The 27,298-nt window shown below is 39.0% G+C and overlaps 1 protein-coding gene across 1 annotated transcript in view; it reads left to right on the top strand.

Moving 5' to 3' along the window:
• The first annotated feature begins 2,693 nt into the window (after positions 1–2,693).
• Plaa (phospholipase A2 activating protein) overlaps positions 2,694–27,298 on the top strand; it is a 32,673-nt gene continuing 8,068 nt past the window's right edge. The window contains exons 1-10 of the mRNA XM_021159280.2: positions 2,694–3,094; positions 13,232–13,425; positions 15,936–16,036; positions 16,122–16,242; positions 16,800–16,967; positions 17,291–17,426; positions 19,739–19,908; positions 20,171–20,328; positions 21,039–21,258; positions 25,473–25,541. Coding sequence (XP_021014939.1) covers positions 2,946–3,094; positions 13,232–13,425; positions 15,936–16,036; positions 16,122–16,242; positions 16,800–16,967; positions 17,291–17,426; positions 19,739–19,908; positions 20,171–20,328; positions 21,039–21,258; positions 25,473–25,541 — 1,486 coding nt within the window. The 5' untranslated portion in view covers positions 2,694–2,945. The remainder of the gene's footprint in view (positions 3,095–13,231; positions 13,426–15,935; positions 16,037–16,121; positions 16,243–16,799; positions 16,968–17,290; positions 17,427–19,738; positions 19,909–20,170; positions 20,329–21,038; positions 21,259–25,472; positions 25,542–27,298) is intronic.

Genomic DNA, 27,298 nt, shown 5'->3' with positions numbered 1-27,298 from the left:
GTTCTTTTAAAATACTCTGCAATTTGACTTGAAGTATAGTACACTGCTAAATTAAAACCACCTTAAAATTCTGCATTGGGAGTGGGGGAAAGTACAGGAAGTCGGCAAAGTTACCTTTCAACCTGACCAGAGCAGCCAAGAGGAACAGAAAGCCTGAATCTTTCTACTGAAAAATCTCATTAACCAGAGAAGACTAAACTCACACTGCAGGACAAAAGCTTAGAGTCTATTAGCAACTGGACATATTTTTGTCACAAACGACTGTCCCTTAGAGAATCACCCACAAACTGAGGTTTGTTCTTTGAGTCAGCCAAAGTTTGTCCCAGCATTGTATGCTTTTCAAACTTACTTTTTACAAAAACTGCTTACAGCCACTTAATATTTTCTGTAACTCCAAATTTCTTTTCCCTTTAGACATGAAGAGGGTTGGAAATATAGTGTAGTAGTGTATGCTTACCATGTTTATGTGAACCCTTGGTTCTACTTCTAGAATGATAAACAAAAGCTCAACACATCTACAGACATGAGGTATATCAGCATCTATCATGTGTGACCAACATATGCCCATGGGCCACTGGATAACTGACAATGTGTCCCAACCAATTGCTCTCATAGCCAAGGCCAATGTGAGACTGTTTAATAAAACAAACCTGGGTTGCTGAGATGTCTGAGTGGGTAAAGCTGCTTGCCACCCCACCAAGCCTGAGGACGTGAGTTATAACCTCAGGAACGATGTAGTAGAAAAAGAGAACCTCTTTTTGTAAGTTTGTCCTTTGGCCTCTCTGTATGTATATCCTGGTGCATGCACAAACACACACACGCACAAATATACACACAAAGAGACTAAACATAATAAAAACTAAAAGGAAAAAAAAAAACAAAGCAACAGCAACTATAAAAACATTGAAAAAGAGTGAAATGTCCTAAGAAAATTTAATCTTGCAGAAATGATCACTATACAAATATGTCACAACACCATGAACACTAAAGAGGCAATAATAAAACTGTATTAATCTAAAGAGGAACTAGGAGGGTCCAGAAGATATACAGTATTGAACTGTGAAAGATGGAGAAAAGATTACAGACTGTGTGTGTGTGTGTGTGCTTGTTGAGGGGTATGTGTATATGTGTGTGGTGTGTGTGATGTATGTAAATGGGTGTGTGGTGTGTTTATGCGGGTGAGACATTTATGGTGTGTGGTCTGTTTGTGTGTGGGGGTGGGTGGGTGGTGTGTTTTCTTAAGATAGGAATTCTTCCTGTAGCCAGAATGACCTAGACCTCACTAGATAGGCTATGCTTCATTCTCATGATCCTCCTGCATCAGCCTCTCATAGCACTAGTTTTTGTTTGTTTTAGGAATCTAGAAACAACAACTTCAAACATGGTGTGTTCAGAGAAAGATGGCAAATTCAATATGGCAGAGGCAGACACACACCTAAAGGAAAAGACCTTAGTAAAATAAATTAGGAAAATGGGGAAAGCCTTATATAACAGTGTATTCTCAAGAACGAAAAGCTGTTGGGGCTGGAGAGATTACTCAGTGGTTAAGTTAAGAGCACTGGCTGCTCTTCCAGAGGTCCTGAATTCAATTTCCAGAGACCACATGGTGGTTCACAACCATCTGGAATGGGCACCCGATGCCACCTTCTGGTGTGTCTGAAGGCAGCGACAGAATACCCACATAGACGAAATAAATCGATCTAAAAAAAAAAAATAAATAAATAAATAACGAAAAGCTATTGGGGTTACCGAGCAAAGTGGAATAATACATTTCAGAGCTAAAGTCAAGAGAAACACACACACACAGAGGAATTGTGATTTCAAGCCTAGAATGAGGGTTTTAAGAAGAGTGAAGAAAAACACACACAAATTGGATTTGGCAACTTAACAAAGGTTTGTGGTGTGATGGATGCCGTGCTACAATATGGAAAGCTAACTTTACTACAATGTAGACTGACAATCTCAATGCAATGTAGTGAGACTCCTACCTACACCATCGGGGTTTGGCTAAAAATATATATTCTCACCTGTAATTTCAGAGTTCAGAGACTGGAGCAAGGAACCACGAGTTTTAGGCTAGCCCGAGCTACCGTAAGACCTTTTAAATAATTAAAGGCATTTTCTGCTTCACCTTAGACCTTCTGAGCCAAACCTCGGGCAAACAGTGGTCACGTTAAGGAAGAATGTACTTGGTCCATCGTATCTGCAAAATCTGATATTATAGGTAAAGAACATACGGGGTAGCTTGAGGTGAAGGCAAGTTCATTAAAAGTTCCCACTTTGGCTTCAGATTCAGTCATCTTAAATGAAAAAAAAAAATTAACTGATGAAAATCTTGGGAGACTCTCCAGAATCAAGCAGAAAGCGGGCAAACAAATCGTGGCGTAAGGCAAACAAGCAATTTTGCTCTACTACTTAGAGTAGTCAAACGAGCACCTAGATTTAAAACATCCGGATTCAGCGCGCCGGCGAGCCACCCGGGACGCTCGGCATTGTGGGATTTGTAGTTCCTATTTACCCCCACCAACTACTACAGATTTTCGGTTGTTCTCTGAAATGGACCGGGTTCGGACGGGACCCAGACCTCCGGCGCCTACGCAGAATTTCCTGATCTCACCGTCCCTTCTTCGGCCGGCGATCCAGGGCGCAGAAGGCTAGCGGGCCTCGGTCCGTGATGCTCAGGAGCCCGACGCACACACTCTGCGTCACCGCGGGCCGCGGCGGATGATGAATTCCGGCGTGTGTGTTAGGGTTGCTGTGTCACTCAGGCGGCTCGGCGCGCCCCTTCCCCCGCGGTCCTTCCGCACCGGCTGACTGGCTCTTCCGGTCTCCGGCGCCCCTCTCCTGCTGGCTGGTCTCGGGCCGCAGCCTGGCGCACGCCGGCTCGGGCCTGTGGACGAGTCTCGCGCTGTGCCCGGGAGCCGGGCTCCGGATCCACGCTGGCCATGGCTAGCGGCGCCTCCAGATACCGGCTGAGCTGCTCGCTCCCGGGCCACGAACTAGACGTAAGGGGCCTGGTGTGCTGCCTCTACCCGCCGGGAGCCTTTGTGTCTGTGTCCCGGGATCGGACCACCCGCCTCTGGGCTCCAGACAGGTGAGCGCTGCTAGTCCCGCCGCCCACGGGTGGACCTCAGGCTTGCAGACACGTGGGAGGAGTGACCCTCCTTCCCTGCCCTGAATCTCTCCCTCTTCCTGGTGTCCGCGCTGCTCCTGCCTCCCTGCCGAGTCCTGAGCTTTAGCTTTCCGGGCGCTGTCTGTGAAACGGACAAGATTTCGGGGGAATGATTATGGATGGGATTGGAGGACCTGGCTGGCTGTCCTAACTTGACCACTAACGGGCGACTTGACCTTGGACGAGCATCTTAAAACACCTTAAGGGCCTTCAGCTTTGGCAGATAACCCCTTAGGTTTCTTTTAGTCTTTAGTATTTATTGCTGCTTGCGCCCTCCCAGTTTCGGCGCTATGAAAACATCTGGCTTGCCCCTCGGGCTCCGATCTTAGGAGTTGCTCTGTAGTCATCTCTCAGATTTAAATTTTTGAAGACTATAATTCTCAGTTATTGCTTTACAGAGAGTTACACATAGTGTCCTCTCTTGGTTGTCCAAGTTATAGTCTGTTTGGGGAGGAGAGGATGAACCTCCTCTCATGTTAACCTCAAATGTTATCGTTGTGTAGGAATGTTCTGTTTTCTCGAGGAGGAAAAATTATCATTGCTTTGAAGTTCAGCTTCCAATCCCCCCCCCACACACACACACACACTCCACCCCCCCAAAAAAAAAATAACCAAAAAGTTAAAATCCAGCCCAAATCAATATCAGAGGTTGCGTTTAAAGCCCCGATTAGTCGAAAAATTTATGACAGCAAACAGGTTAGTGATTTTGGGAAGGTAAATTGAATTTAGATGATGAGATACATATATGTGTATCTCCTGGGGAGAAAGACATCACTGACAGGAAGACAGGTGCTCTCTGTTTATAGGACTTTCTTATATTCTCTCGTGAGAATATAGAGTTAGACCGGAAAAGATATTAGTAGGAACCTTTTTTTTTTCTTTTTCTTGGAGGTGTTCCTCCTGTGTGTGTGTGTTGAAACTGATATCTCTTATTAGATTGAGTAAGCTGATCTTGAAGGGTGGACTGGGGCAACTTTAAAGTGGAAAAACTGTAGTTGGAGAGCTACGTTCTAGAGCGGCAGAAGACATAGTATGCCGTGAGCGCAGGTCCTGAAGGCTAGCAGAAGCCAGGTTGTAGTGTTTATATGGAAAAACTTTTGAATTGGGGCCTGGAGAGTTGTCTCAGCCGGTAAGAGCACTGACTGCTCTTCCAGAGGTCCTGAGTTCAAATCCCAGCAAACCACAAGGTGGCTCACAACCATCAGTAATGAGATCTGATGCCCTCTTCTGGGCTGTCTGAGGATAGCTACAGTGTAGTTACATATAATAAATAAATAAATCTTTTTAAAAAAAGAATAAAGAAAAGTCTAAAGGCAAAGCATGGAAGTAGATTTGTTTGATGTCTTTTGCAGTGCAGCCAATGGACGTGGTAGAGTAAGAATGTTATAGAGCCAACTGCTGTGTTGAATTGGATATGGCCTCACATAGTCTCTTCCAACTATTCAGAGTCTAACATTCTAAACCACTTAATAAAACTAGGAATAATTATAATTATTGGTGAAAATTGTACCTCTAAAACGTTTAGTCCTTGTTCTCATTAAATAAACTTCAGAAATATTGGGGTATAGCACGTAGCTCACTGCTTGGCCTACATAAGACCCTGAATTCAGTGGCCAACAAATGAAGAAGCTAAGTCCAGTAGAAGCATATATCTATCTAAAAGGATGAAAACATTGGTTTGAGGAGTACCTATTCTAAAGGATGCCTGTTTTAGTAGTTGATGAACCAAGAGTGGTGGGAGAATTTAGGAGGTAAAAGGAGCTGGGTTTTAGGGTGGACTTAACAGCTAGGTTTTTGCCAAAGTCCACTGAAAAAAACAAAAGGTACAGCTTAGCAGAGAAAACGTGGTCTTATGAACTAGACCAGCAGCCTGCTGTGGTTTCACACGGCTTCAGACCTCTCTAAACTGGCATCACACTAAATATGACTCCATTACTCTGTCACAAACTTGTGGGGTGCGAGAGATGAGGTATGACTTCAGCATCTTTGTCTTTGTATTGATTGGCCTCTTGAAAGCCACCCATATTTGGAGATACAATTTAAAATTTATGACCTTACATTTTATCTTTCTTGACTCTGCTAGTACAAAAGTGTCTCCCTCTGGTTAACACTGAGAACCTGGGATCCTAAATCAAGACGGTTCTATGGGGTTAGCTAGGAAAGCCAATTTCTTTTCTCTCCCATCCCAGATTTCCTTTCCTCAGAGGCAATGTTTTTATCTAACTGCTCATTTTGTGTTTTATTCCTATGTCAATGTAAATTGCAATGTTGCAATATTTATGTGTTGATTTTTTTTAAAGGAATTATCTGTTAGTTTCTGCTAGGGAACATTTGAAATTAGTGTTACCTATTTTCTGCCCACCCTCATCTAGTCTGTCTTTTTTTGTATGCTCACCTTTGCTTAGCTTGACTAAATCAGTGTTTATTACTATTTTCCCCCCTCTGGTTTGGGTTTCCATTTACTGAGTTTTTTATGTATTTATCTTTATTTATCTTAATTCTACTTAAAATTCTTTTTTTTTCTTTTTAAGAGAATTACACTCTCTTTCTGCATCTTGTTAAAAATGATTTATTTATTTATTGTATATGAGTTCTATAGTTGTCTTCAGACACACCAGAAAACGGCATCTGATCCCATTACAGGTGATTGTGAGCCACCATGTGGTTGCTGGGAATTGAACTCAGGACCTCTGGAAGAGCAGTCAGTGCTCTTAACCACTGAGCCATCTCTCTAGCCCCCTACTTCAAATTCTTTAAAGTAACATTTAAAAACGTTGGATAATTTAAGGTTTCCTCTTCTGACAATGAAGCTTTCTCCCGTTACTAGAGCGCAGGTAGTCGTGGGTAACTTTACTGTCCCTTTCTTTAGACTGCTGGTGTTGGATTTCTGTTATTTAGACATTAGCTTTCACTTTCTTGGCGTTCTTCATCTGTTGCCTTATAGCAATCCAGACGCTACCTGAATGTAGGTTATCAATAACAAAGGTGCTTGTTTGTTTGACTTGCAAGTTTGAAAACATTTTTTTTCTGTCTTGCTAGAGTAGTGACAATTGTAGTGGTTACACAGTTCTGATCCTGAAGTAATTTTCTATCCAGAATTTGCAACATTGCTCCATTGTTTTATTGATGTTAGGCTGTTCAGAAGTCTAAACCATCCTAGTTTTTTACCTATTCTTCTCCCTCCCCTCTCCCATGTGCACACTTTAAAACTAGTCTGTTTTCATCCATTTTCCTGGATCATTAGTTGGCTTTTTAATTTTGATAACCTCTGCCCAAAACGTTTTCAAATTAACACTTGGTTTCTTTCTCCCTTTCTTTTCTGACTTCTTTCTTAGGAACTTCCTATTCGGGTGTTGAGTTTGTTTTTTCTACACCTCTTTTCTCAGCACCTGTGCTGCTTTCTAGTGGGTCGTGGTTGCAGTGACTTCCCGTGTCTCTAGGGTTGCAATGAGTACTGGTTTAATTTTTAAGTTCTTTTGTTCTTGGTGGTCTGCTTCCTCCAGAGTTGTGTTTTCCCACACTGCTCTTGGAATGTTGGAAGTTCTCCCTGGATGCCTGTTATTTATTATGTGCTCAGTTCCAAGGAGGAAGATCTGAAAACCTTCTGGGAAGCTGTGCTCTTGGGTGGGGATTGCTGGCTGAAACCTTTACTAAAGTAGCACTATCAGGGAAGCTATTTTACTGTGTTGATCTGCCAACTGGCTACCAGCCTGACCTCAGGTGTTTTGTTTTTTTTATGATCTTGGACTGTGATGTAAATGTACTTACACTCTAAGATTCAATGATTCCTGTGTGTCTCTGCTGCACTGCCTCCCTCTCCTCCTCAAGACTTTTTCTAAAGTAAAAGTTTCAGATATTCGAGGGGTAGAAGAGGGCCGCTGTCTCCCTGCTCTGCCTCTGTCTCCCCCACCAATGCTTCTTAAGTATTTTGTCATTGACTTATGAATTACTTAATACCTTGTAAAATATTGTGGTGGAACTTGGGAAGATATAAAGAAGAAAATGAGACAAATTGTGGAACTAAGAACCTAATAGATCACTGTAAATAACCTAAATAAACAGCTATGCTGGGGCCTGCTGAAGTATGCACATATGTTACATGATGCAGATTGTGATGCTGGGAGTAACACTCATGGCCAGAGAGTGGGTCCTGTGAGCTAAGCTTGGACTGCCTCATACCACTGCTTCAGAAACAAACAGAAACGGAGTCTTCGTTGTTTTCTGTGCCCTCTCTTCTGCCCCAGAGACATTTTAGAAAATGTTTTATCTTAAATTTCTCCAAGCTTATTAATAAAATAATTTGAAATCACATTTTAAAAATCCCATTAAAATAGATAAACTAAAATTACCTACTACCAAATAGCCTTAAAAGAATTTTCTCTATGATAACTTCTGACTGGTTCTAAAGTCTTTCTTACAAAGGTCTGGTTTTTTTGGTGCTATTTTAAGAGATTCACTGAACAGATAGCCCTCTTATCCACTCTTCTCTGTAGCTCAGCTTGTCCTTGAACCTTTGATCTTACTGCCTTAGCCTCAACATATTCCACACAACCCATTTTTTAAAAAAGAGTTCTGTGCAGAGACACCATGATCAAGGCAACTTATAAACTACAATAAAGCATTTAATTCGGGGCTTGCTTACACTTCATGAACCTTATGGTGAGGAGCACAGCTGAAGGCAGGCAAGCATGACACTGGAGCTCAGAGCTCACATTTGATTTCCGAGTTGCAGTCAGAGAGCAAGATTGGCACAAGCTGGGATGGTGAGATGGCTCAGCTGGTAAGAGCACTGACTGCTGAGGTCCTGAGTTCAAATCCCAGTTGTTTTTTGAGCCATGTCTTCTGCCCCAGAGACATTTTAGAAAATGTTTTATCTTAAATTTACATGGTTGCTCACAACCACCCATAATGAGATCTGACGCCCTCTTCTGGTGCATTTAAAGACAGCTACAGCGTACTTATGCATAATAATAAATAAATCTTTGGACCTGTGCAAGCGGAGTTGACCTGAGTGAGTAGGGCGACCAGAGAAACTGGAGCAAGTAGAGGTCCTAAAAATTAAATTCCCAACAACCATATGAAGGCTCACAACCATCTGTTCATGTACTCACATACATAAAAATAAATAAATAAGTAAATCTTAAAAAAAATAAAAGATTGACATAAGCTTGGCTTTTGAAACCTCGAAGGCCACCCTCAATGGCATAGCTCTTTCAATAAGTCCATACCTACTCTTAACAAGGCCGCACCTCTTAATCTTTCCCAACTAGTTCTACTAACTGGGAGCCATATATAAAAATAATATAAGCAATTCTCATTCAAACCACCACAGCACGTTTGTCTCCATGCTTTTGCAGACACCCAAGGATGGCTTTGAGTGTTGTGTCCAGGCTAGGCTGGCAGTCAGGCTCCAGGGATTCTCTTGTGCCCACCTCCCTCTGGGCAGCACTGACTTTACAGTTGCTCACAGAGATGACTGATTACTTATATCAGTCCAAGGGATCCAAGCTCAGGTCCTTATGCATGTGTGGAATGTGAGCTTACCAACTAAGCCGTTGATATCCCTGCCCAATTTCTAATAAACGACAACAGAATTGACCCTCGAGTATTTTTAGGTGTATAGTTTGGTGGTGTTTACTACAGTCATAACATTGAACCACCTTTAGCAGCAGCATCTTCATAATCTGTTCTTGGAAAACTGAAACTATATACCCATTAAAGTAGTGGTTAGCTCCTGGCAACTACCATTCTGTATGTCTTCAAGATTTTGACTAAGTAACTTGTACTTCATATAAGTGGACTCTACCGTATTCACTTTATAACTGGCCAGTTTCATTTAGCATAATGTCTTCAAAGGGTCATATGGTGGCATGTGTCAGAATTTTTACATACAAGTGAGACTGGTGAGTGTAGACAGCACATACTTAGATCATATGTTTAGGCAATCTGTCGATCTGTCTTTTGATCAGAGCACTTAATCCATTGACATTTAAAGTGACATAAAATTCCCCTTTCGGGCTGAATACAATTCTATTTTTGCTTAAACATTTTTTTTTTCTGATTGATTCATCTATGGTGGACATTGGATGGTTTAGCTATTGTAAATTGCTATATGATAATTTTTGCTTAAGGAGCTCTTTGAGACTGTTTTTATCCTATTGCACATATAATCAGAAATGGAATTGCTAGATCATATGGTGATTGTGTTTTAATTTTCTGATTAGAAGAATTGCCTTGCCTTTCATAATGTTTTGTTCTTGAATAGAATATACTGTTATTTCTAGTTGACTTACTGTGCAAGCTGTTTTCTTTATTTTATTTTATTTTATTTTCTAATTTGGCTTTGCTGGAGATTGGACCCCCAGCCTTACCTGGGCAGAAAGTGTTCTGCTGCTGAACTGTACCCCAGACCCTTGGCTTATTCTCTATGTTGTCATCCTGTTATTGGGTGGGATATTGAGGACGCAACTGTGACAATGCAACTCAGCCAGTCAGTTGTCACTTGCTGCATTTTGATGATCATTTAGATACATAACTGTATATTTATTGAATATTATTGCTGTATTTATTCTTTTTTGGTTTTAATTTCTTGGTACAAAGTTTTGCCATGTAACCTAGAGTGACCTAGCCTGCAATTTGCTGGAATCACAGGCATATGTCAGCATACCTGGCATGAAATTTTATTAATATGTAATAATATATTTGACTTGATACCTGTTTTTAACTAAAGATGTTTGGTTTAATATTTATATAGCTCCCCCTTGCTCTTTTTTGTTTACTGTTTACATGCAATATGTGTTTTCCAGTGTGTTTGTGTTTGGGGAGCTAACTGAAACTCTTGTGCGTAGACAGCACATACTCAGATCATGTTTTTAGGCATTCTGCCAATCTGTCTTCTGATTAGATCATTTATTCCATTGACATTTAAAGTGAATGCATTTTATTATTTTCTATATTAGCTTAGTTGATTTTGGGGAGTATCTGAAACTGTGTGTGAGAGTGTGTGTGTGTGTGTGTGTGTGTGTGTGTGTGTGTGTGTGTACAGCTAGTAGGAACTAATTCTCTCCTAACAGCTCTTGGGTGCAAGTCATTGAAGGCTGGCCTCAAGGTGGAGATTCTGCCTTGATTTCCCAAGTGCTAAGATTATAGATAGGTCTGTACCTTTAGCACAGATGAGGACTGTTGTTTCTTTGCCTGACTGAATTCATTTCATATGGAAAACACATACTTCTTGGAGGGCAAGTTTGATAGTATGAAATGCACTTGCTTTTGTTATCTGGAAATGTCTTCATTTACCTCCTTTTTGAACAGCAGTTGAACAAAACATAGCACTATTTGTTGATGGGTAGGTTTTGTTTGGTGTGTGTATGTCTCTGTGTTTGTGCACGTGTGCAAGTGTTTGCACTTTGAATACATTGGCCTAGTGTCACATGCCTCAGAAATTATTTGTATAGGTACACAGAGGCACGCCTTCAAAGGGTTTGTTGTTGCTTTTGTTTTGTCTTTAATGGGAAATTTACCTGGTGTCATTTTGTGAATAAGGTTTGTGTGTATGTAGAGGGGAGAGGTGGATATTGATGGTTTCCTCAATCGCTGTCCACAGTTTTTTGAGACAATGTATTCCACCGAGTCTGGAGCTCATCTATTTAGTTTAGCTGGCCAGTTGAGCTCTAGGGATCTGCCTGTTTTAGCTTCTCTATTGCTGAGGTTACAGACCTGGGCCACAGCCTGACTTTACATGAATGCTGAGGCTCCAGACTTGGTGGACTCAGTGCTGGTTGCACAGCAGATCCTTTATCACTTTATCAGCTGAACCGTTTCTCTGTTTCCAAGCCTGGTATCTTACAATTCCCACCCCCACCTCTTACATTTTTATTACATTTTATTTATTATGTGTATATGGGAAGATACAATTTCCACAGTATTCTGTGGAGGTCTGAGAACAACTTGCAACAGTAAGTACTTTCTACCTTGTGGGCCTGTATGATTGAACTCATGTTTTTAGGCATTCTGCCAATCTGTCTTCTGGTTAGAAGCACCAATACTTACTGAACTGTCTGTAGGATGCCTCTTTTAGATTTTTTTTTTTTGACTAGTGGGCCTGCCATTTGGCTTTTTGGTCTTTTTCAAAAACCACTTCTAGTGATATATTTTGCTCCTTTGAGTAAGCCAGAGTTTGTTAATGGTTTGTAGTCCCATGTCTCTGTGTCAAATCCCAGCCCAATGTGTATACTTGATGTGTACACTTAGATCTTTTCTCACTTGCGTTTCCCCTCATCATGCACATTCAGTTGTAACATCCCTGTATATGCAATCGGCTTTTGAATATCCTTGTTTTAAGGCAGTTTGTATTTTGAGACAGCCTCTACCTGTGTAGCCAAAGCTTACTTAGTTCAAAGTCCTCTGAGTGTTGGTATTGCAGACATATACTTCCACACCTGACAACTAATATCTTGGGTTTTATTACTTACTGGCTCTCAAAAATAGGTAACGAGTATGCTAACGGGGCAAAATGGTCAGTCCTTTAAATTTCTTATAAACCACCACTTGGAGAGGCAGTTGGTATGAACAGGGCAGACAGGAAGTTTCAACAATGGCCATCTATTTTTGAATAGCAAACAATGATCAGAGAACTGATCTCTGCTGTGTGGAGAACAGGATGATTTATGCACACTTTGACTTCTGCTTCTGTGTTCAGCCAGTCTACTATATGTGGAGGATCACCCACCATAGAGTTAGACACTGACAGATCAGTAGCTACTGTTCCTATTGCTAAAATTGAGTAAAATTAGCTTCAGTAGGCTGGATATGTGGTGTGCATAGGCTCTGGGTTTGACTTCCAGTGCATTTGCTGTCTAAATGGGGAGAAACATTCCTGGTTCTTCCTATCAGCTAGCATTTTCATGGGGACCTCTGTAGTTTTTGCCCTTTTGGGGAGAGGGAGAGGACTGATCGGTACATTGTTTCTCCTCTAAACCTGCTGTCAGTGTAGAAATCATTTTTCCACGGGTCTCCTAGGCCTTTACTACTTCTTCACAGCTGGTCTGACAGTATTGAAAAGTGTATTTTTGTTTGTTTGTTTTTACCTTCATCCTCCCTGCAGTGCTTTTTTATTTATTGTGAGGACACTGTAGCTGTCTTCAGACACTCCAGAACAGGGCATCAGATGTCATTACAGATGTTGTGAGCCATCATGTGGTTGCTGGGATTTGAACTCAGGACCTTTGGAAGAACAGTCAGTGCTCTTAACTGCTGAGCCATCTCTCCAGCCCCCTGTAGTGCTTTTATTGAACCATGAACTTTGTTACAGTTAGATGACTAGTTAATGTGCTTTTGTCCAGGAGTTTAATCTTGTTATGTGCACTTGCCTTAGCTGTTGCACGTAGTTTGTAAACTCTTTTATTGCTAGAGACATACCTGTACGAGCCTCTTAGTTACTAGCTTATTTTCTACATAGTATATGGTATCATTGTTTGATTTACCTAGGCGGGGATGCTAAAAGATTGATGTATGTGAGAAGTGGGTAATCTAAGGCACTTATTAATGTATTGTGCTCCCCCAAATAGTACATTGGTTTCTCGTTTTTATTGTATACTAAAAATGATTCATTTTTAGTTGTCCAGATGTATTTATTATACTATACTAAAGGGTAGTAAGGTAGTAGTTCATTTACTTTACCGACAGTAGATTTCATTATCTTAATTTTTGTTTCAGTTCCCCAAAGATTTCTTAGAGCAGCAATACCTGATGAGTAGAAAGGTGATGGGGGCATGAGAAAAGGGCACTTGTAGTATTCATCCCCTGCCCTTTGCTTTCTTGTTTTTCCTGCTAATCAGTGTACTCGTACTGAGAACTCACATCAGATTTTTCCCAATCTGATATATACTCCCTTACTCATGCAACATAGCTATTTAATGTTTGATTAAAAACAGTATGTTCTTTGAATGGTGTATTACTACTCGACCTGTGTACTGAGTAGTAATGGATGTCTTTTATGTTTGATGTCTTAGGGTAAGCCAGGGGCCAAGTGTGTTTGTATTAATGATCCTCTCTTTCCAGTCCTAACAGGGGCTTTACAGAAATGCACTGTATGAGCGGCCACTCTAATTTTGTGTCTTGTGTGTGTATCATACCCTCAAGTGACATATATCCTCATGGACTGATTGCCACTGGAGGAAATGACCACAATATTTGCATTTTCTCGCTGGACAGTCCAATGCCACTTTATATTTTAAAGGGTCACAAAGATACTGGTAAGTATAACATGATGGTATTTTTGTATTTGAAGAAGTTTCACTACTTTGAATTACAATCCATGTATTTTTCTTCCTTATATTTTTAGCTATGTTTGTTAGTGGAAACCTTTTTGGACCATCTGGGGTCTGTAAATTTTTCGTTATAAATTTACTTGCAGATTTAGAGACTGGTATATTCAAGTAGTTATTCTTTTTTGTTCTGGGTTCAGATAGCTTTGGGGATCTGATATTATTAATGGGAAAATACTTCAAAAATATCACAGCTCTTTCTTATAAAATGATGTGCTAAATCAGTGTGGCCATGCATACCTATTTTTATTTTAAGATTTATTTGTATTACTTTTAACTATGTATGAATGTCTGTGTGGGTATATACACCTATGCTCAGGTGCCCAGGGAGATCAGAGACAACACTGGAGCTATATGTTGTCATCAGCCACTAGATACGGTCTGGGAGCCGAACTCAGGATTCCTAGAAAAGCAGTTTGCACTCTTAATAATGGAGGCGTCTCACAGCCTCCTATACTTTGTAAATTATGTGTAGAAGTTTGGAACATGATTTATAAACACTTAACATTAATTCCTGTACAGAGTAAAGATGTTTGTGTATATGTAATATTTTAAATACAGAATGATACAAATTTTAAAGTTTTTTTTTTTAATTTTGGAAAGTTTTAAATGTATACAAATTATAGACTTGGTATTTTCGAGTGAGTTCTAAATAAATATGTGTACTATTTACAACAGTAAATAGTATAAAAAGTCCCCCATGAGTTTATATAGCTTCTGCTTTAAGGATTATCAGTGTCTTTTATTATTTAATTTTCTTACCCTACCATGGTATTATTTTAAAATGAAATTCTTGATTTTTTTTTTCTGTACTTCAATATGTAGCTTCGCAAACTTTTTCTTTAAAGTGTTAGTTATTAAATGCTTTAGACTTTTTAGACTATAAAGCTGTTATAACTCCTCAATTCACACAAAAGCATAAATCAAAATGTCTGTTTTTCAGTAATTCTCTAGGGCTTCTCACATGATAGGTAAGTGTTCAGCACTGATGCATCTTAATTGCACAAGGTACTCTTGGACTCATGGTATATATAGTATAGGAAGGCCTTTAACTTGTCATCTTCTTGCATTAGCCTCCTGGGTAGCTGGGATTCTAGGCTTATGCCACCAGGTCCAACAAATAATCTTTCTTTATGGACACTTGAAATGTTTATTTCATGTAGCTTTTACATGTCAACAAAGGTAGTTGTCACTTAAGGTAAAATTGTTTGGCTTTTGTGGGTTGTGAAAAAACAAGTGGTTTGTGTGCATTAATTTGCTGATTTTTTTCCCCCACTAAACAATGAATGGCTCTGGGGGCAGGGAGGGAAAGCTTTGGGTGTTATTCCTCGACTGCTGTCCACCTCCCCCAATCTTCCTTTTGGGCCAAGTGTGACATCCTTTAGTCCTATCACTTTTGAGGTAGAGATAGTTTGGGGCTAGCCAGGGCTAATAACTACATAAAATTATTTTAGTAGTATATTTGGCAGATGTATGTCACAGCACATGCAAGGTCAGAGGATAACACTTGGGAGTCAGTTCTCTTCCTCCTTCTTAGGAGATCCAGTGATGGAACTAATATTGTCAGGCCTGTGCACAAATGTCTCTTCTCATAGAGCCCTCTATCCACACTCACCTTTTTAGTTTTGAGAAAAGGACTCTCAGTAGCCTGATGCTTGCCAAGTTACCTAAGCTGCCTGGCCAGATAGATAGCCTGTGGAATTTGCCAGTTTTCACTAGCACTGGAATTATAAGCATGTACCACTCTTAGCCCCTTGGCATTTTTGTATGCAGCTTGAACTTAGTCCTTTGTGCTTCTTTGTAAGGGAAACACTTTACCATCTGGCCCTTCTCCCTAGCCCCAACTTTTATTTTTTTTAACCTAATAGGAGGAAATAACCATATTATCATAATTATACTTAAACAAACAAAAAATTCTTACTATCAACTATCTAATGAGTAGTTAGAGTTGCTGAGCTGACTCAACATCTTTTTTATGCTTTGAATTCTGACCCTCGCAAGGTCCATTTGCTAGTTCTTACCTGACACCCATGAAGGTTGGGTAGCTCACAACTGCCTGTAACTCCAGTTCCCAGGGTATCTAATGCCTTTTTCTTGTCTCTACAGGCACCTGCGCACATGTGGCATACACTCATACACAGGCATATACATATAAATGAAAATAAGAATAAATTAAAAACAAAACTATCTCAGAACACTTGGACTTTTATGGCCACACGGCTTATAAATGGCTCAGCTAGGCCTTGTCCCTAGACATTCTGGCACCAAAGCTTGTAATCTTGATCTCCATGTTCTCTTGCAGTTCCACTAAATAGAACTTTATTGGCTAAAAAAACCATCACTTCACAGATTTACTTAAATATTTTAATACTTCAAAAGATTGCCAGTTGAACATTTGTTCACATAAAAATGTACTAACTAATCATTTTCCCCCTTAGTTTGTAGTCTTTCTTCTGGAAAATTTGGGACATTACTTAGTGGCTCATGGGACACCACTGCTAAAGTCTGGCTGAATGACAAATGCATGATGACATTACAGGTATTGTTTTTGTGTGAATATTTTAGATAAAAAATGAAAATGAAGGTTCTGTGACATCTTAAGTTGATACCCATTTTCCTTACAGGGTCATACAGCCGCAGTATGGGCAGTAAAGATTTTACCTGAACAGGGCTTAATGCTAACTGGATCAGCAGACAAGACAATTAAACTATGGAAGGCTGGAAGATGTGAGAGGACTTTTTTAGGTAATGTCGGGGTTAACAGCTTTTGTAATACATAATATACTTCTTACCTGCTCAATTGTTTACTCGAAAGTTTAGAAGCTGAAAAGTGATAATTTTAAAAATTCAGTATAATTGAGGCCATTTGGGTGAGTCTGATTTTGTGTATGTTGTAATGTGTGTAACTTCCTAAGACTGGAGATTAAAAAATTAGTATATTGCTAAATGGTCTAGTTACCACACCACTTTCTACAGGAGAAAATAAATTTCTATAACTTTTTTTTTTAATGTATTTATTTATTATATGTAAGTACTCTGTAGCTGTCCTCAGACGCACAGGAAGAGAGCGTCAGACCTCATTTCGGGTGGTTGTGAGCCACCATGTGGTTGCTGGGATTTGAACTCTAGGCCTTTGGAAAAGCAGTCGGGTGCTCTTACCCACTGAGCCATCTCGCCAGCCCATCTATAACTTTTAAACTTGGATTTTACTGCTTTCTTACAAGTTTTATGGTGTTAATAAGCTGCATAGTACAGTCAACCAAGTGGTACATTTGTTGATTTGTATTCTTTTTAAAATCTAGGGCATGAAGACTGTGTAAGAGGCTTGGCAATCTTGAGTGAGACAGAATTTCTTTCCTGTGCAAACGATGCTAGTATTAGAAGGTGGCAGATCACTGGCGAGTGTCTGGAAGTATACTTTGGACATACAAATTATATTTATAGCATATCTGTCTTTCCAAACTCCAGAGGTAAGATTACCTTAACTTCTGTATTTACATTTGTGCTGTTAAATTCCATTTTTCAGAAATTCTTTTACTACCTTCATATTAGTTCAGAGTAGATTGCTGTATTATTAAAAAGGCTCTTGAGTGATTGAGGAAAGACTTTGTATAATTAATTGGTCCAAAGAATAGAGTGTATAATGTGAAATGAAAAAAACATGATTTTGAAGTTGTAATAAGTTACAAAATCTAAAATTAATTTTAAATTAGTATACATATGAAGAAAGACATTGTTTATGAGCATACTCAATTTTATCTAAACAAATTCATTTCATTTTCATGAATTTTAGATTTTGTGACAACTGCAGAAGACAGATCTCTAAGAATATGGAAACATGGTGAATGCGCCCAAACGATCCGACTTCCAGCTCAGTCTATATGGTGCTGCTGCGTACTGGACAATGGTGACATTGTGGTTGGTGCGAGGTATTTATATTCTAGTCAGTCAATACATTTTCTGTGTCTAGGTGGTTGGTAGGTACTTAAGCATTGGAGGATTGCTTGCACATTTTTGTTATCAAGTAAAACAGCAGTAATAAGAACTTTCCAAGTATTGATGCTTACTTTGTGGTATAGTATTATAAATTATATAGTGAAACCACTGAATACCAAAGAAATTAGAAAAAATAGAGATCTCTATGGAGAAACTTTCTGGAGAAGTTAAATTGGATTTTCAAAGTTGAATAATGGACATTAGAATTCTGATAAATAATAATATAGTAAGTTCCCATTAGAAGTGAATGTTCTGTGTTTAGATTAGGGAAGTACTGGATTAAGGTTGGAGGATAGCAAAAGGTGGACTTACCTGTGGCTAAGATTCAAGCTAGGTCCTTTTTACATTTGTTGCTTAGTGTTAAAGGATTGTAGCTCTTGACCAAGATGTGATCAGATTTAAGTGGGATATATAACTTTTGCAGATTGAGTTCAACTAGAGGTAACACTGACCTCACAACACTAATGGATAAAAGGATGAAAGAATTAGGAGAAAAACAAGAAAAGGACAAAGCTTAAAACAATAGTTTGTGGTAATCCTCATTAATAAACAATAGAAAAATGGGAGAATTAAATTGGTCTTAGTGTCATAAAGAAGGTAATACTTTGACTTAAGACTTAACTGAAGCCAGGCGTGGTGGTGCACGCCTTTAATCCCAGCACTGGGAGGTAGAGGCAGGCCGATTTCTGAGTTCGAGACCAGCCTGGTCTACAGAGTGAGTTCCAGGACAGCCAGGGCTACACAGAGAAACCCTGTCTTGAAAAACCAAAANAAAAAAAAAAAAAGACTTATTGAATCTGAGTAGTATCTTGCCACACTGCCAGTGGGTCCTGAGTAGTCAGTTTGAATCTAGTATAAGAATGATAATGAAGATTTACACAAAACTTTCTCTGAGTAGACAAATATAGAAGAGAGACGGAAGACTAGCAACTGAATTTTGTGAAATACTCCGAATATAGAAAGGTCAGTAGGTTAAAACACACATACAGGATTCTAGATGTCAGAAATGGAGGAGATGGAAAAGAGGCCTGAGGGAGCTTTCTGTCAGTGTCATAAAATGCTGAGTGGTCCGAGAATGGAAAGGTAGAAAAGCAATGGCTTCATTTTGAAAGATGGCACTGCCTGTTATTGCTGTTATATTTTAGTAGAAAATTCTACAGCAAAATAAAGGAAATAAAGGAGTATTTGATCTAGGAAGAGATTGGGAACAGAAGAGAAAGGTGGACAGCTCTGAGTGCCGAAGGTTTGGTAGACCTCTGATTTATGGTTGTGGCAGGGATTCATTTGTCAACATAGGTATATTTCACATGAAGCTTGGTAACCATCAAAGAAATATGAGCCAACTGAGAAAGTGAACAGGATATTAGTAGAAAGTTGGGAAATAAGGTATTCTGTAGACTTCATTAGAATTAATGCAATTTAAATGAGCTAGCGTGACTCCCTCACTTTAAAATCAGAATTGAGAAATGTAGTCATAAGATTAGAATATTTTCTTGGGAATATAGGTTGAGGACTATATTTAGGTAATTATGGAGCTATATTTGAGGATATTTGAGCATATTGAACATAAGACTAGGTTGGGTCTTTGAACCAATTTTGTAAAACAAACTGGCCCAATAACCCGTTTTTGTTGTTTTTTGATTGCTTGTTTTAGTTTTGTGTTTTCAAGATAGGGTCTTACTGTGAAACTTAGGCTCATTGTACATTCCCCAATGCCCAGCCAACTCTTTTTGATAGTGTATGTTGACTATGTGGTAGTGATTTCAAAAAGTAAATGCTGTATTTCTAAATTATTGCAGTAAATACTTAATATAGAATTGAAAATTGTGCTGGACACAGTGACCCCTGTAATGTCAGCGCTTGAGAGGCTGAGGTGGGGAAACAAGTTTAAGGCTGGCCATGGCTATGTACCAATACCTGTCTGGGAAAAAACAAATGCTAGGAGACAGCTCAGTGGAGGGGCACAGGCTAATGGACACAAGGCTCTGGTGTGTTTACTCACTGGCAGTTCTTTTAAAAAAATTGAAAATTGTGTTTTAATGTCTTTCTCCTTTGCCTGCAACTTTTTTAAATAGCTGAAAAGTAATATATGTCAGCTATACTACTACATAGTCAGCTTACTTCTCCACAATACATAGTGATATTTTTTCATATTCATGCAGACAGATAAATTATTGCTTTATTCACATGAGAGAATGTTAATAAACTGTGGCAATGACTTAAAATGTGCCTGCTTTTCTCGTAGTGATGGTATCATTAGGGTGTTTACAGAGTCAGAGGAGCGGACAGCAAGTGCTGAGGAAATCAAGGCTTTTGAGAGAGAGCTCTCTCAGGCAACTATCGATTCCAAAACTGGTGACTTGGGGGATATTAATGCGGAGCAGCTTCCTGGGAGGGAACATCTCAGTGAACCAGGTAACTATTTATAACAATGAAATCATAGCTAAGAATGCTACCACATAGCCTTTTGGAATATCAGGAGTGCTAAGGGGAGTGACGTTCCATGTGTTCTAAATGCCAGGTACTGATACTTGAGGATTAGTCCTGTCACACATAACTGACAAGACAAGGTTTTTAAACTTGGAAGCATCCATAAAAAACATGTTAAAATTTGTCTAAGTGTTTTTGCATTTTACTCTTCTAGTTGACCTTTGACTCTTACAATATTTGTTTTAAGGTACTAGAGAAGGACAGACTCGTCTAATCAGAGATGGAGAGAGAGTTGAAGCCTATCAGTGGAGTGTTAGTGACGGGAGGTGGATAAAAATTGGTGATGTTGTTGGCTCATCTGGTGCTAATCAGCAAACATCTGGAAAGGTTTTATATGAAGGGAAAGTATGTCAATTTCTGCTTTCTAATTATTATTTTAAACTATATACAAAATTAGAAGTTTTCTCTGCTAATAATTCTCTTTGGTATTTTGACATTTAAAAATAAATTGTAAAAATCTTTTATCCTAAAATAGATTTAAAATATATATCAAGATATATATAATTAAAGCATTTTAAATATCCGTATAAAATCTTTCTATGTAAAGGAAGCTACATGTGACAAATTAGCCATTATCTGTCTTTTAGAATTTCCCATACAAAACTGTTTCCAGCCATTTTTGGATTGGAAGTTTCTTCCATTTCATGCTTAATGCCTGTCTCTGCTAAACTTGGGAAGTCATGAGAGACACTGCAGGACTGTGCTTATAATGCCAGTATGTCATGGTTACTGGGGCACCCTAACAGCTGATCATTTTAACCATAAGATCAACCATTTGGGAATCATCTTTTGGACCTAGTATTAATAAATAGTTACAGTCCAGTCCCACCTCAGCCATCACCTGCCCCATTCATAATGAAACAACTAATTTTGCAGCACATGCACACTTTGGTTCCTTATCTGCCAAAAAGAAAACTTTATCATTGCATTGTAGAGAAAAGTTTTAAATCTAAATGGTTAGAATAAAAAGACCGCATACCATCTATATTATGCTATATATATCTTCAACATATTCGAACAGGTAAATTATCTTTGATTTTCTGTTTCCATTGCAGGAATTTGATTATGTTTTCTCAATTGATGTGAATGAAGGTGGACCATCATATAAATTACCATATAATGTCAGTGATGATCCCTGGCTAGTTGCATACAACTTCTTGCAGAAAAATGATTTGAATCCCATGTTTCTGGATCAGGTGGCTAAATTTATTATTGATAACACAAAAGGTCAAACACTGGGACTTGGGAATACCAGTTTTTCAGATCCGTTTACAGGTGAGTTTAGTCTTATATACTAAAATTAGTATTGGGGATTGTGTATGTGGTATTTGTTTTAGTGGAGATATTAATCAGTGTCATGTATGTACAAATCTGTACTCTTACTACTGAGCTACAACCCAGCCCTTGCCAATCTTTCTCATCGTCTAATGATTATGTTATGTTTTTAAATAAAAACTAGGATAGACAGAGTTTTACTTCATATTCTAATTAGTAAGCCTCAATGTATACACCAAGTTTATATTTTACAGAAACAATTACAATACTCTCTGCCCAGAGAGATGGGTCGGTGGTTAAGCACATTCACTATTCTTCCAGAGGACCTGGGTTTAATTCCTGGCACCTACATTGTGGCTCACAACCATCTGCTACTCCAGTGCCAGGGGGCCTGGTGCCCTCTTCTAACCTCCTTGGGCACCAGCATGCATGTGGTATATAGATATACTTACAGACAAAACACCCATACACATAAAATAAAATTAAAAAATTAAATTACTGTCTTTTGAAATACAGCTTTGTGGGGCTAGAAAGATGGGTAAGTGGTTAGGAATGTTTGATGCTTTTTAGAGGACTTGAGTTTGGTTCCCAGCATATCAGGAGGCTCACAGCTGCCTATAACTCCAGTTCTAAAGAATCTTAATGCTGTCTTTTGAACTCTGCAGGCACAGTACACATGTACATACCATCATTACACATAGGTACATACATAATTAACAATAAATTCATATAGATATATATGGTCTAGACAGATGGCTCAGTGATTAAGCACTCTTGCAGTGCCTAGCTTCAGTTCCCAGTACCCACAAAGTGGCTTACTACCATCTGTAGCTGCAGTTCCAGGGATTCAGTTCCCAGTACCCACAAAGTGGCTTACTACCATCTGTAGCTGCAGTTCCAGGGATTCAGTTCTCTCTTCTGATATCTACAAGTATTTTGATGTCCATAGGTATAGGGCACACATAAAGTATACATACATAACATACAAAGCACTCATACATATAGAATAACAAGAAAAGAATATCTAAATTTTTTTTAGATATATAAAAATAACCTCCCAATAAATTAAATAAAATCAATGAGTTTTTAATGTTTATTTTGTACACATTTTGTGGACATGCATAGGACGTATGGAGGTCAGGAGACAACCTTCAGGGGTTGCTTCTCTCCCACTATGTAGTTCCAGAGGATCAAACATGGGTTACTAAGCTTGCTAGCAAGGTGCTGCTACTCTGAGCCATCTCACCAGTGCTGTTTTTTAAAGAATGTGTATCATGGTTGTCTTTGTTACTTTCTTCTTGCTCTGATAAGATGCTGTGACCAAGGCAACTTATAAAGTGTTTATTTGGGGATTAAAGTTTCATGGTTAAATTCCATGACCATCATTGGTGGGGAGAAATGGTGGCAGGCAGGCAGGCATGGCGTTGGAGCAGTAGTTGATAGATCACATCTTTGGACACAACCTGGGATCTGCCTGGGCTTTCTGAAAGCTCACAGCCTTCCCCTAGTGACAAGCGTCCTCCAATAAGGCCATTCCTCTAATTCGTCCCAAACAATTCCACAAGCTGTGTACCAAGTATTCAACTATATGAGCTTATGGGGCCTATTCTCTTTCAAACCACCACAGTGGTAAACAAATTAATGTTTTCATATGGGGCTAAATTACATAGATTAACAGCAACTTTAGGACAAAGTTTGAACATGTGATTTGTATTCCGTTGCCTGTAATTTAACATGTCATCTATAATAAAAAAATCATTAATGGGATTAGGAGTTAATGCCGGAATCTAAATTATAATCCAAGGAGTATTACGGTAAGTACAGGGTCCAGAAATTTGAGGTACAGAGGAAATAGATTGTCTTGTCTCCTCTTTGGACAAGGCTTCCTCTAAAATTTTAAAATAGATACTTAACAGTTATTGTCTTTGTTTTGGGGATGTGTGTATATGTATTATAGTTGGGTTGGGTTTTTTTTTGTTTGTTTTATGGTTTTAGAGCTTTATTATAGAAAGGCAGGGGGAAGGAGAGAAGGTTGAAAGAGGGGGAGAGGCCGGCCATGGCCACGTGGAGAAAGAGGTGAAGGGAGAGAGAGAAGGAGGGCTAGAGAGTAAGAAAGGTGAGAGCTTAAAGAGCTCTAGTTAGGATTTAACTCAGGGAAGGCCTTGTACATTCTAGTTGGCCATTCTTTTCAGTCTCCTGTTCTTATTTCTATTTCTTACCACTGTTTTTCCTGTATTTTTAGTTTAGTTTGTTATTGGTTTTTGTTTGTTTGTTTTTAATAAAAATTCATTTCACCTTCCTCTTTCAAATTCTGTAGTAGATGTTATGGTTTGAATATGTTTGGTCCAGGGAATGGCAGTATTTGGAGGTGTGACCTTGTTGGAATAAGTGCATCGCTGTGGTCGTGGGCTTTAAGACCCCCATCCTAGCTGCCTAGAAGTGAATATTCCACTAGCAGCCTTTAGATGAAGATGTAGAACTCTAAGCACTGTCTGCACCACGCCTGCCTAGATGTTGCCATGCTCCCACCATGGTGATAATAGACTGAACCTCTGAACCTGTAAACCAGCCCCAATTAAATGTTGTCCTTACAAGACTTGCCTTGGGCTGGGCAGTGGTGGTACACGCCTTTAATCCCAGCACTTGGAAGGCAGAGGCAGGTGGATTTCTGAGTACTCGTCCCGCCTGGTCTACCAAGTAAGTTCCTGGACAGCCAAGGCTACACAGAGTAACCCTGTCACGAACTCCCCTCCCCGCCCCCCAAAAAAAGACTTGCCTTGGTCATGGTGTCTGTTCATAGTAGTAAAACCCTAGCTAACAGCAGATCTTAACCCCTTTCCTCACAAATACTGCATGCTCTTCACATTCTCTTCTCTTCTAGGGTTTTCTTCTTCTAGGCATTGCCTATTTACATAGTTGAACTAATTTAACCTATATGTTATCATAATTAAAATTTCAAAATAATTTATTAATATAAGTGGCTTAACCCTCCAAATACTTGCGTTTAGCACAAAGAGAAGTGGTGAGGGAAACTGCATGCTTAGTGCCTGAAGATTTCCATTGCTATTTCAGACTACAGGACAAAACAGTGAATATATTGAATATTGTAAAAACTAACCCCCTGGCTATGTCTAGAAAATTAACAAAATACTTGGCTTCTAAGACTCTTTAACTTTTTAAGAGATGTGTGTGTGTGTGTGTGTGTGTGTGTGTGTGTGTGTGTACATGCAATTATTTCCTCCAAAGGTACTAACAAAACTATTTCACATACCACATTTATGTACATGTCAATGAAGCTCTCATTCCCTATAGCATTTTTCCCCACTGACTATCAAGTAGCAGCATCAGAGGTTACAGTTAATGTACCTGGCTAGAATCTCAGCACTGAGGGCACATTTGACATGTGAGGTAAGGAACCCAGGGCTTTCCCCAGAAGATTAACATTTAATGCTTGTGGTTTTCATGCAACAGCAGCCACAGGAATCCTAGTAAATCTCTACAGGATCAAGGATAGGAATTACATATGTATATTGTTGACTCAGAGACAACCTACAACTTTCTTATATCGATTTCACTTATTTCCATATTTATGTGCTGGGGATAAGACTTCAGAAAGGAGTTAGTTAAGAAACTACACTTAGGAACTGGAAAGACAGCCCAGTAGTTAAGAGCACTCACTGGAATATACAGGTTCTGGTCCCAGCATCCATATAGCAGCTCACATTGTTTGTATCTTCAGTTTCAGGGAATCTGATGCCCTTCTCTAGCCTCAGAGGACCCTAGGCACATACATGCTGCACAGACATAAATGTAGGGGAAAAATACATATTAAAACCATTTTTATGCAATATATTTTAAAAAGGCAAAAAGGCTGCAAAAATACAGTTGATTTTGTTTTGCATTGACCATCTACTACTGGGCACAGGGTCTGCCCTGAAGCATGGTTAATATCCCTAGTAAGACTCCATTGGAGAAAATTAATATTTCATTTGCAAATGTCATATACATAAAATTAAAAAGGAAAGGAGCTATGCTTGGAGAACCACTGAAATTTTAGTTTCTGCGCAGTACTAAAACATTTGACTATAATTCCTATCATGTGACAGCTTTGCTTTTGCTCTTCTCTCCAAGCTTGGATTCATTTATCATAAGCATTGTGCTATTAGGAATCTGTTTCCATATACTCAAGCTTTCCCGCTGTTTTGCATACATAGGTGGTGGTCGCTATGTTCCAGGAACTTCAGGACCTTCCAACACAGTGCAGACAGCAGATCCTTTCACAGGTGGGATGCAGTTTTCATTAATATAACCATGGCTCAATATATAGTACTTACATGACATTTATGTATAACGTGTATATATGCCCCTTACATTTTGGAGATATAATCCAATAATGATTAATTCCCTTAAAACTATTTTAAATTTTGATAGATCTTTAATTTTTACATTTTTCCTACAATGTATAGATTTTCTCCTGATTTTAAGTAATATATTACCAGAAACATTGTTTTCTCCAGTGGTTCTTTCTATCTAGAGATCAGAGTAGCTGGAAAGAGTTAGAAATAGAAGGTTTGCCGGGTGTGGTGTTTAATCCCAGCACTCGGGAGGCAGAGGCAGGCGGATTTCTGAGTTCGAGGCCAGCCTAGTCTACAGAGTGAGTTTCAGGACAGCCTGGGCTACATAGAAAAACCCTGTCTCGAAAAAAGGAAAGAAAGAAAGAAAGAAAGAAAGAAAGAAAGAAAGAAAGAAAGAAAGAAAGAAAGAAAGAAGAGAAAGAGAGGGAGGGAGAGATGAGAGAGAAGGTTTAATGTAAAATGACTGTAGTTCAAAACCTAGCTTTTTCATATTCTTGCTTTGAGAAATTGGCAAGTTACTTAACTCATCTGTGAAATTAGGTAATAGGTTGTTCAACCAAGATATAGTATCACTGTTATTGTTGGCATTACACTACCATAAATTGTGGACAAGGAGGAGCCATGTGAATCCTTCATATTGGAGAGCGCAGTACAATCAAGGGGTCTGCTCACACTTTTTGACTAAGCACGGAAGGAGGCATTCTACCCAGCTATCCAGGATCAGTGTTCCTAGTTGAAGTTATTAATGGCCTTCTTGAAGTCCTTGAAGTGTCATTGTAGGAATGCATTTACTTCCTGAGATATAATAAGCAAGCCTCAGTTGAGTCAACGCTACTGGAAAAACATTGCCAGAGTTGAACTTTAATGCTGCTGAAGAAACTGGTAGTTTCAGAATGCATTAATTTATCTTTATACACCAGCGTTGGATCTTGAGGTTGAGTTTATGGACGGTATATCCAGTTTGGAGGAGATTTGTGACCTTTAATGGAATCCAGTGGCCATCCAGACTTAGTACTATGAGCTATGGAAGTTGAAACCCGTTACCTTTTTTAGCCATAAATTGTTTCACTATAACTGTAGATCAGTGTCATAAAGCTCTGAATTTCTCTCATTGAGATTCCTTTCTCTAATGAATAATGTGATCACTGAAATGCAAGTGGTTGTACCTTGTACACTGACAACCAGATCTCAGGGCTATATGCTTTGGCAGTATGGTGTCTGTTAGGGAATGTTTTTTGAGTACATGATTTGATTTAAAATGGTAATGAAGACCTGAAGAGTATTTAAATGATGTCTTTCTCTTTATCAGTAGTTTTCAGAACAGTGATGTCCTGAAACTTAGTCCAGCAGAATTCCATAATTATTTTCCTGACCTCTTTTTTTCTTTTCCTAAAATAGACTAAACTTACCAAGCTTAAACACATACTAAGAAAAATCAGGAGAACTTCTGGGTCCATCATTACCAGAAGATACCTTCTTAGGCAAGTTGTCAGTGACTCAAGAGGTGCAACAAGCATATAGACATACCAAGTAGCCTACTAAATATCTAAGAGAATTAAGATACTGAACTCCACACTTACAGAAAGTAGATTACAAAATTGTATATGATGGTACCGATTTCCTAGCACTCGGGCGGTTAAGGACAAACTGAGAGTCATAAAAAACCCTGCCTGTTTTTTTTTTTT

This window comes from Mus caroli, chromosome 4, assembly GCF_900094665.2.
Source record: "Mus caroli chromosome 4, CAROLI_EIJ_v1.1, whole genome shotgun sequence".
Lineage (NCBI taxonomy): Eukaryota > Metazoa > Chordata > Mammalia > Rodentia > Muridae > Mus > Mus caroli.
Note: the sequence above shows the minus strand (reverse complement) of the source record. Positions and strands in the feature narration are given on the sequence as shown.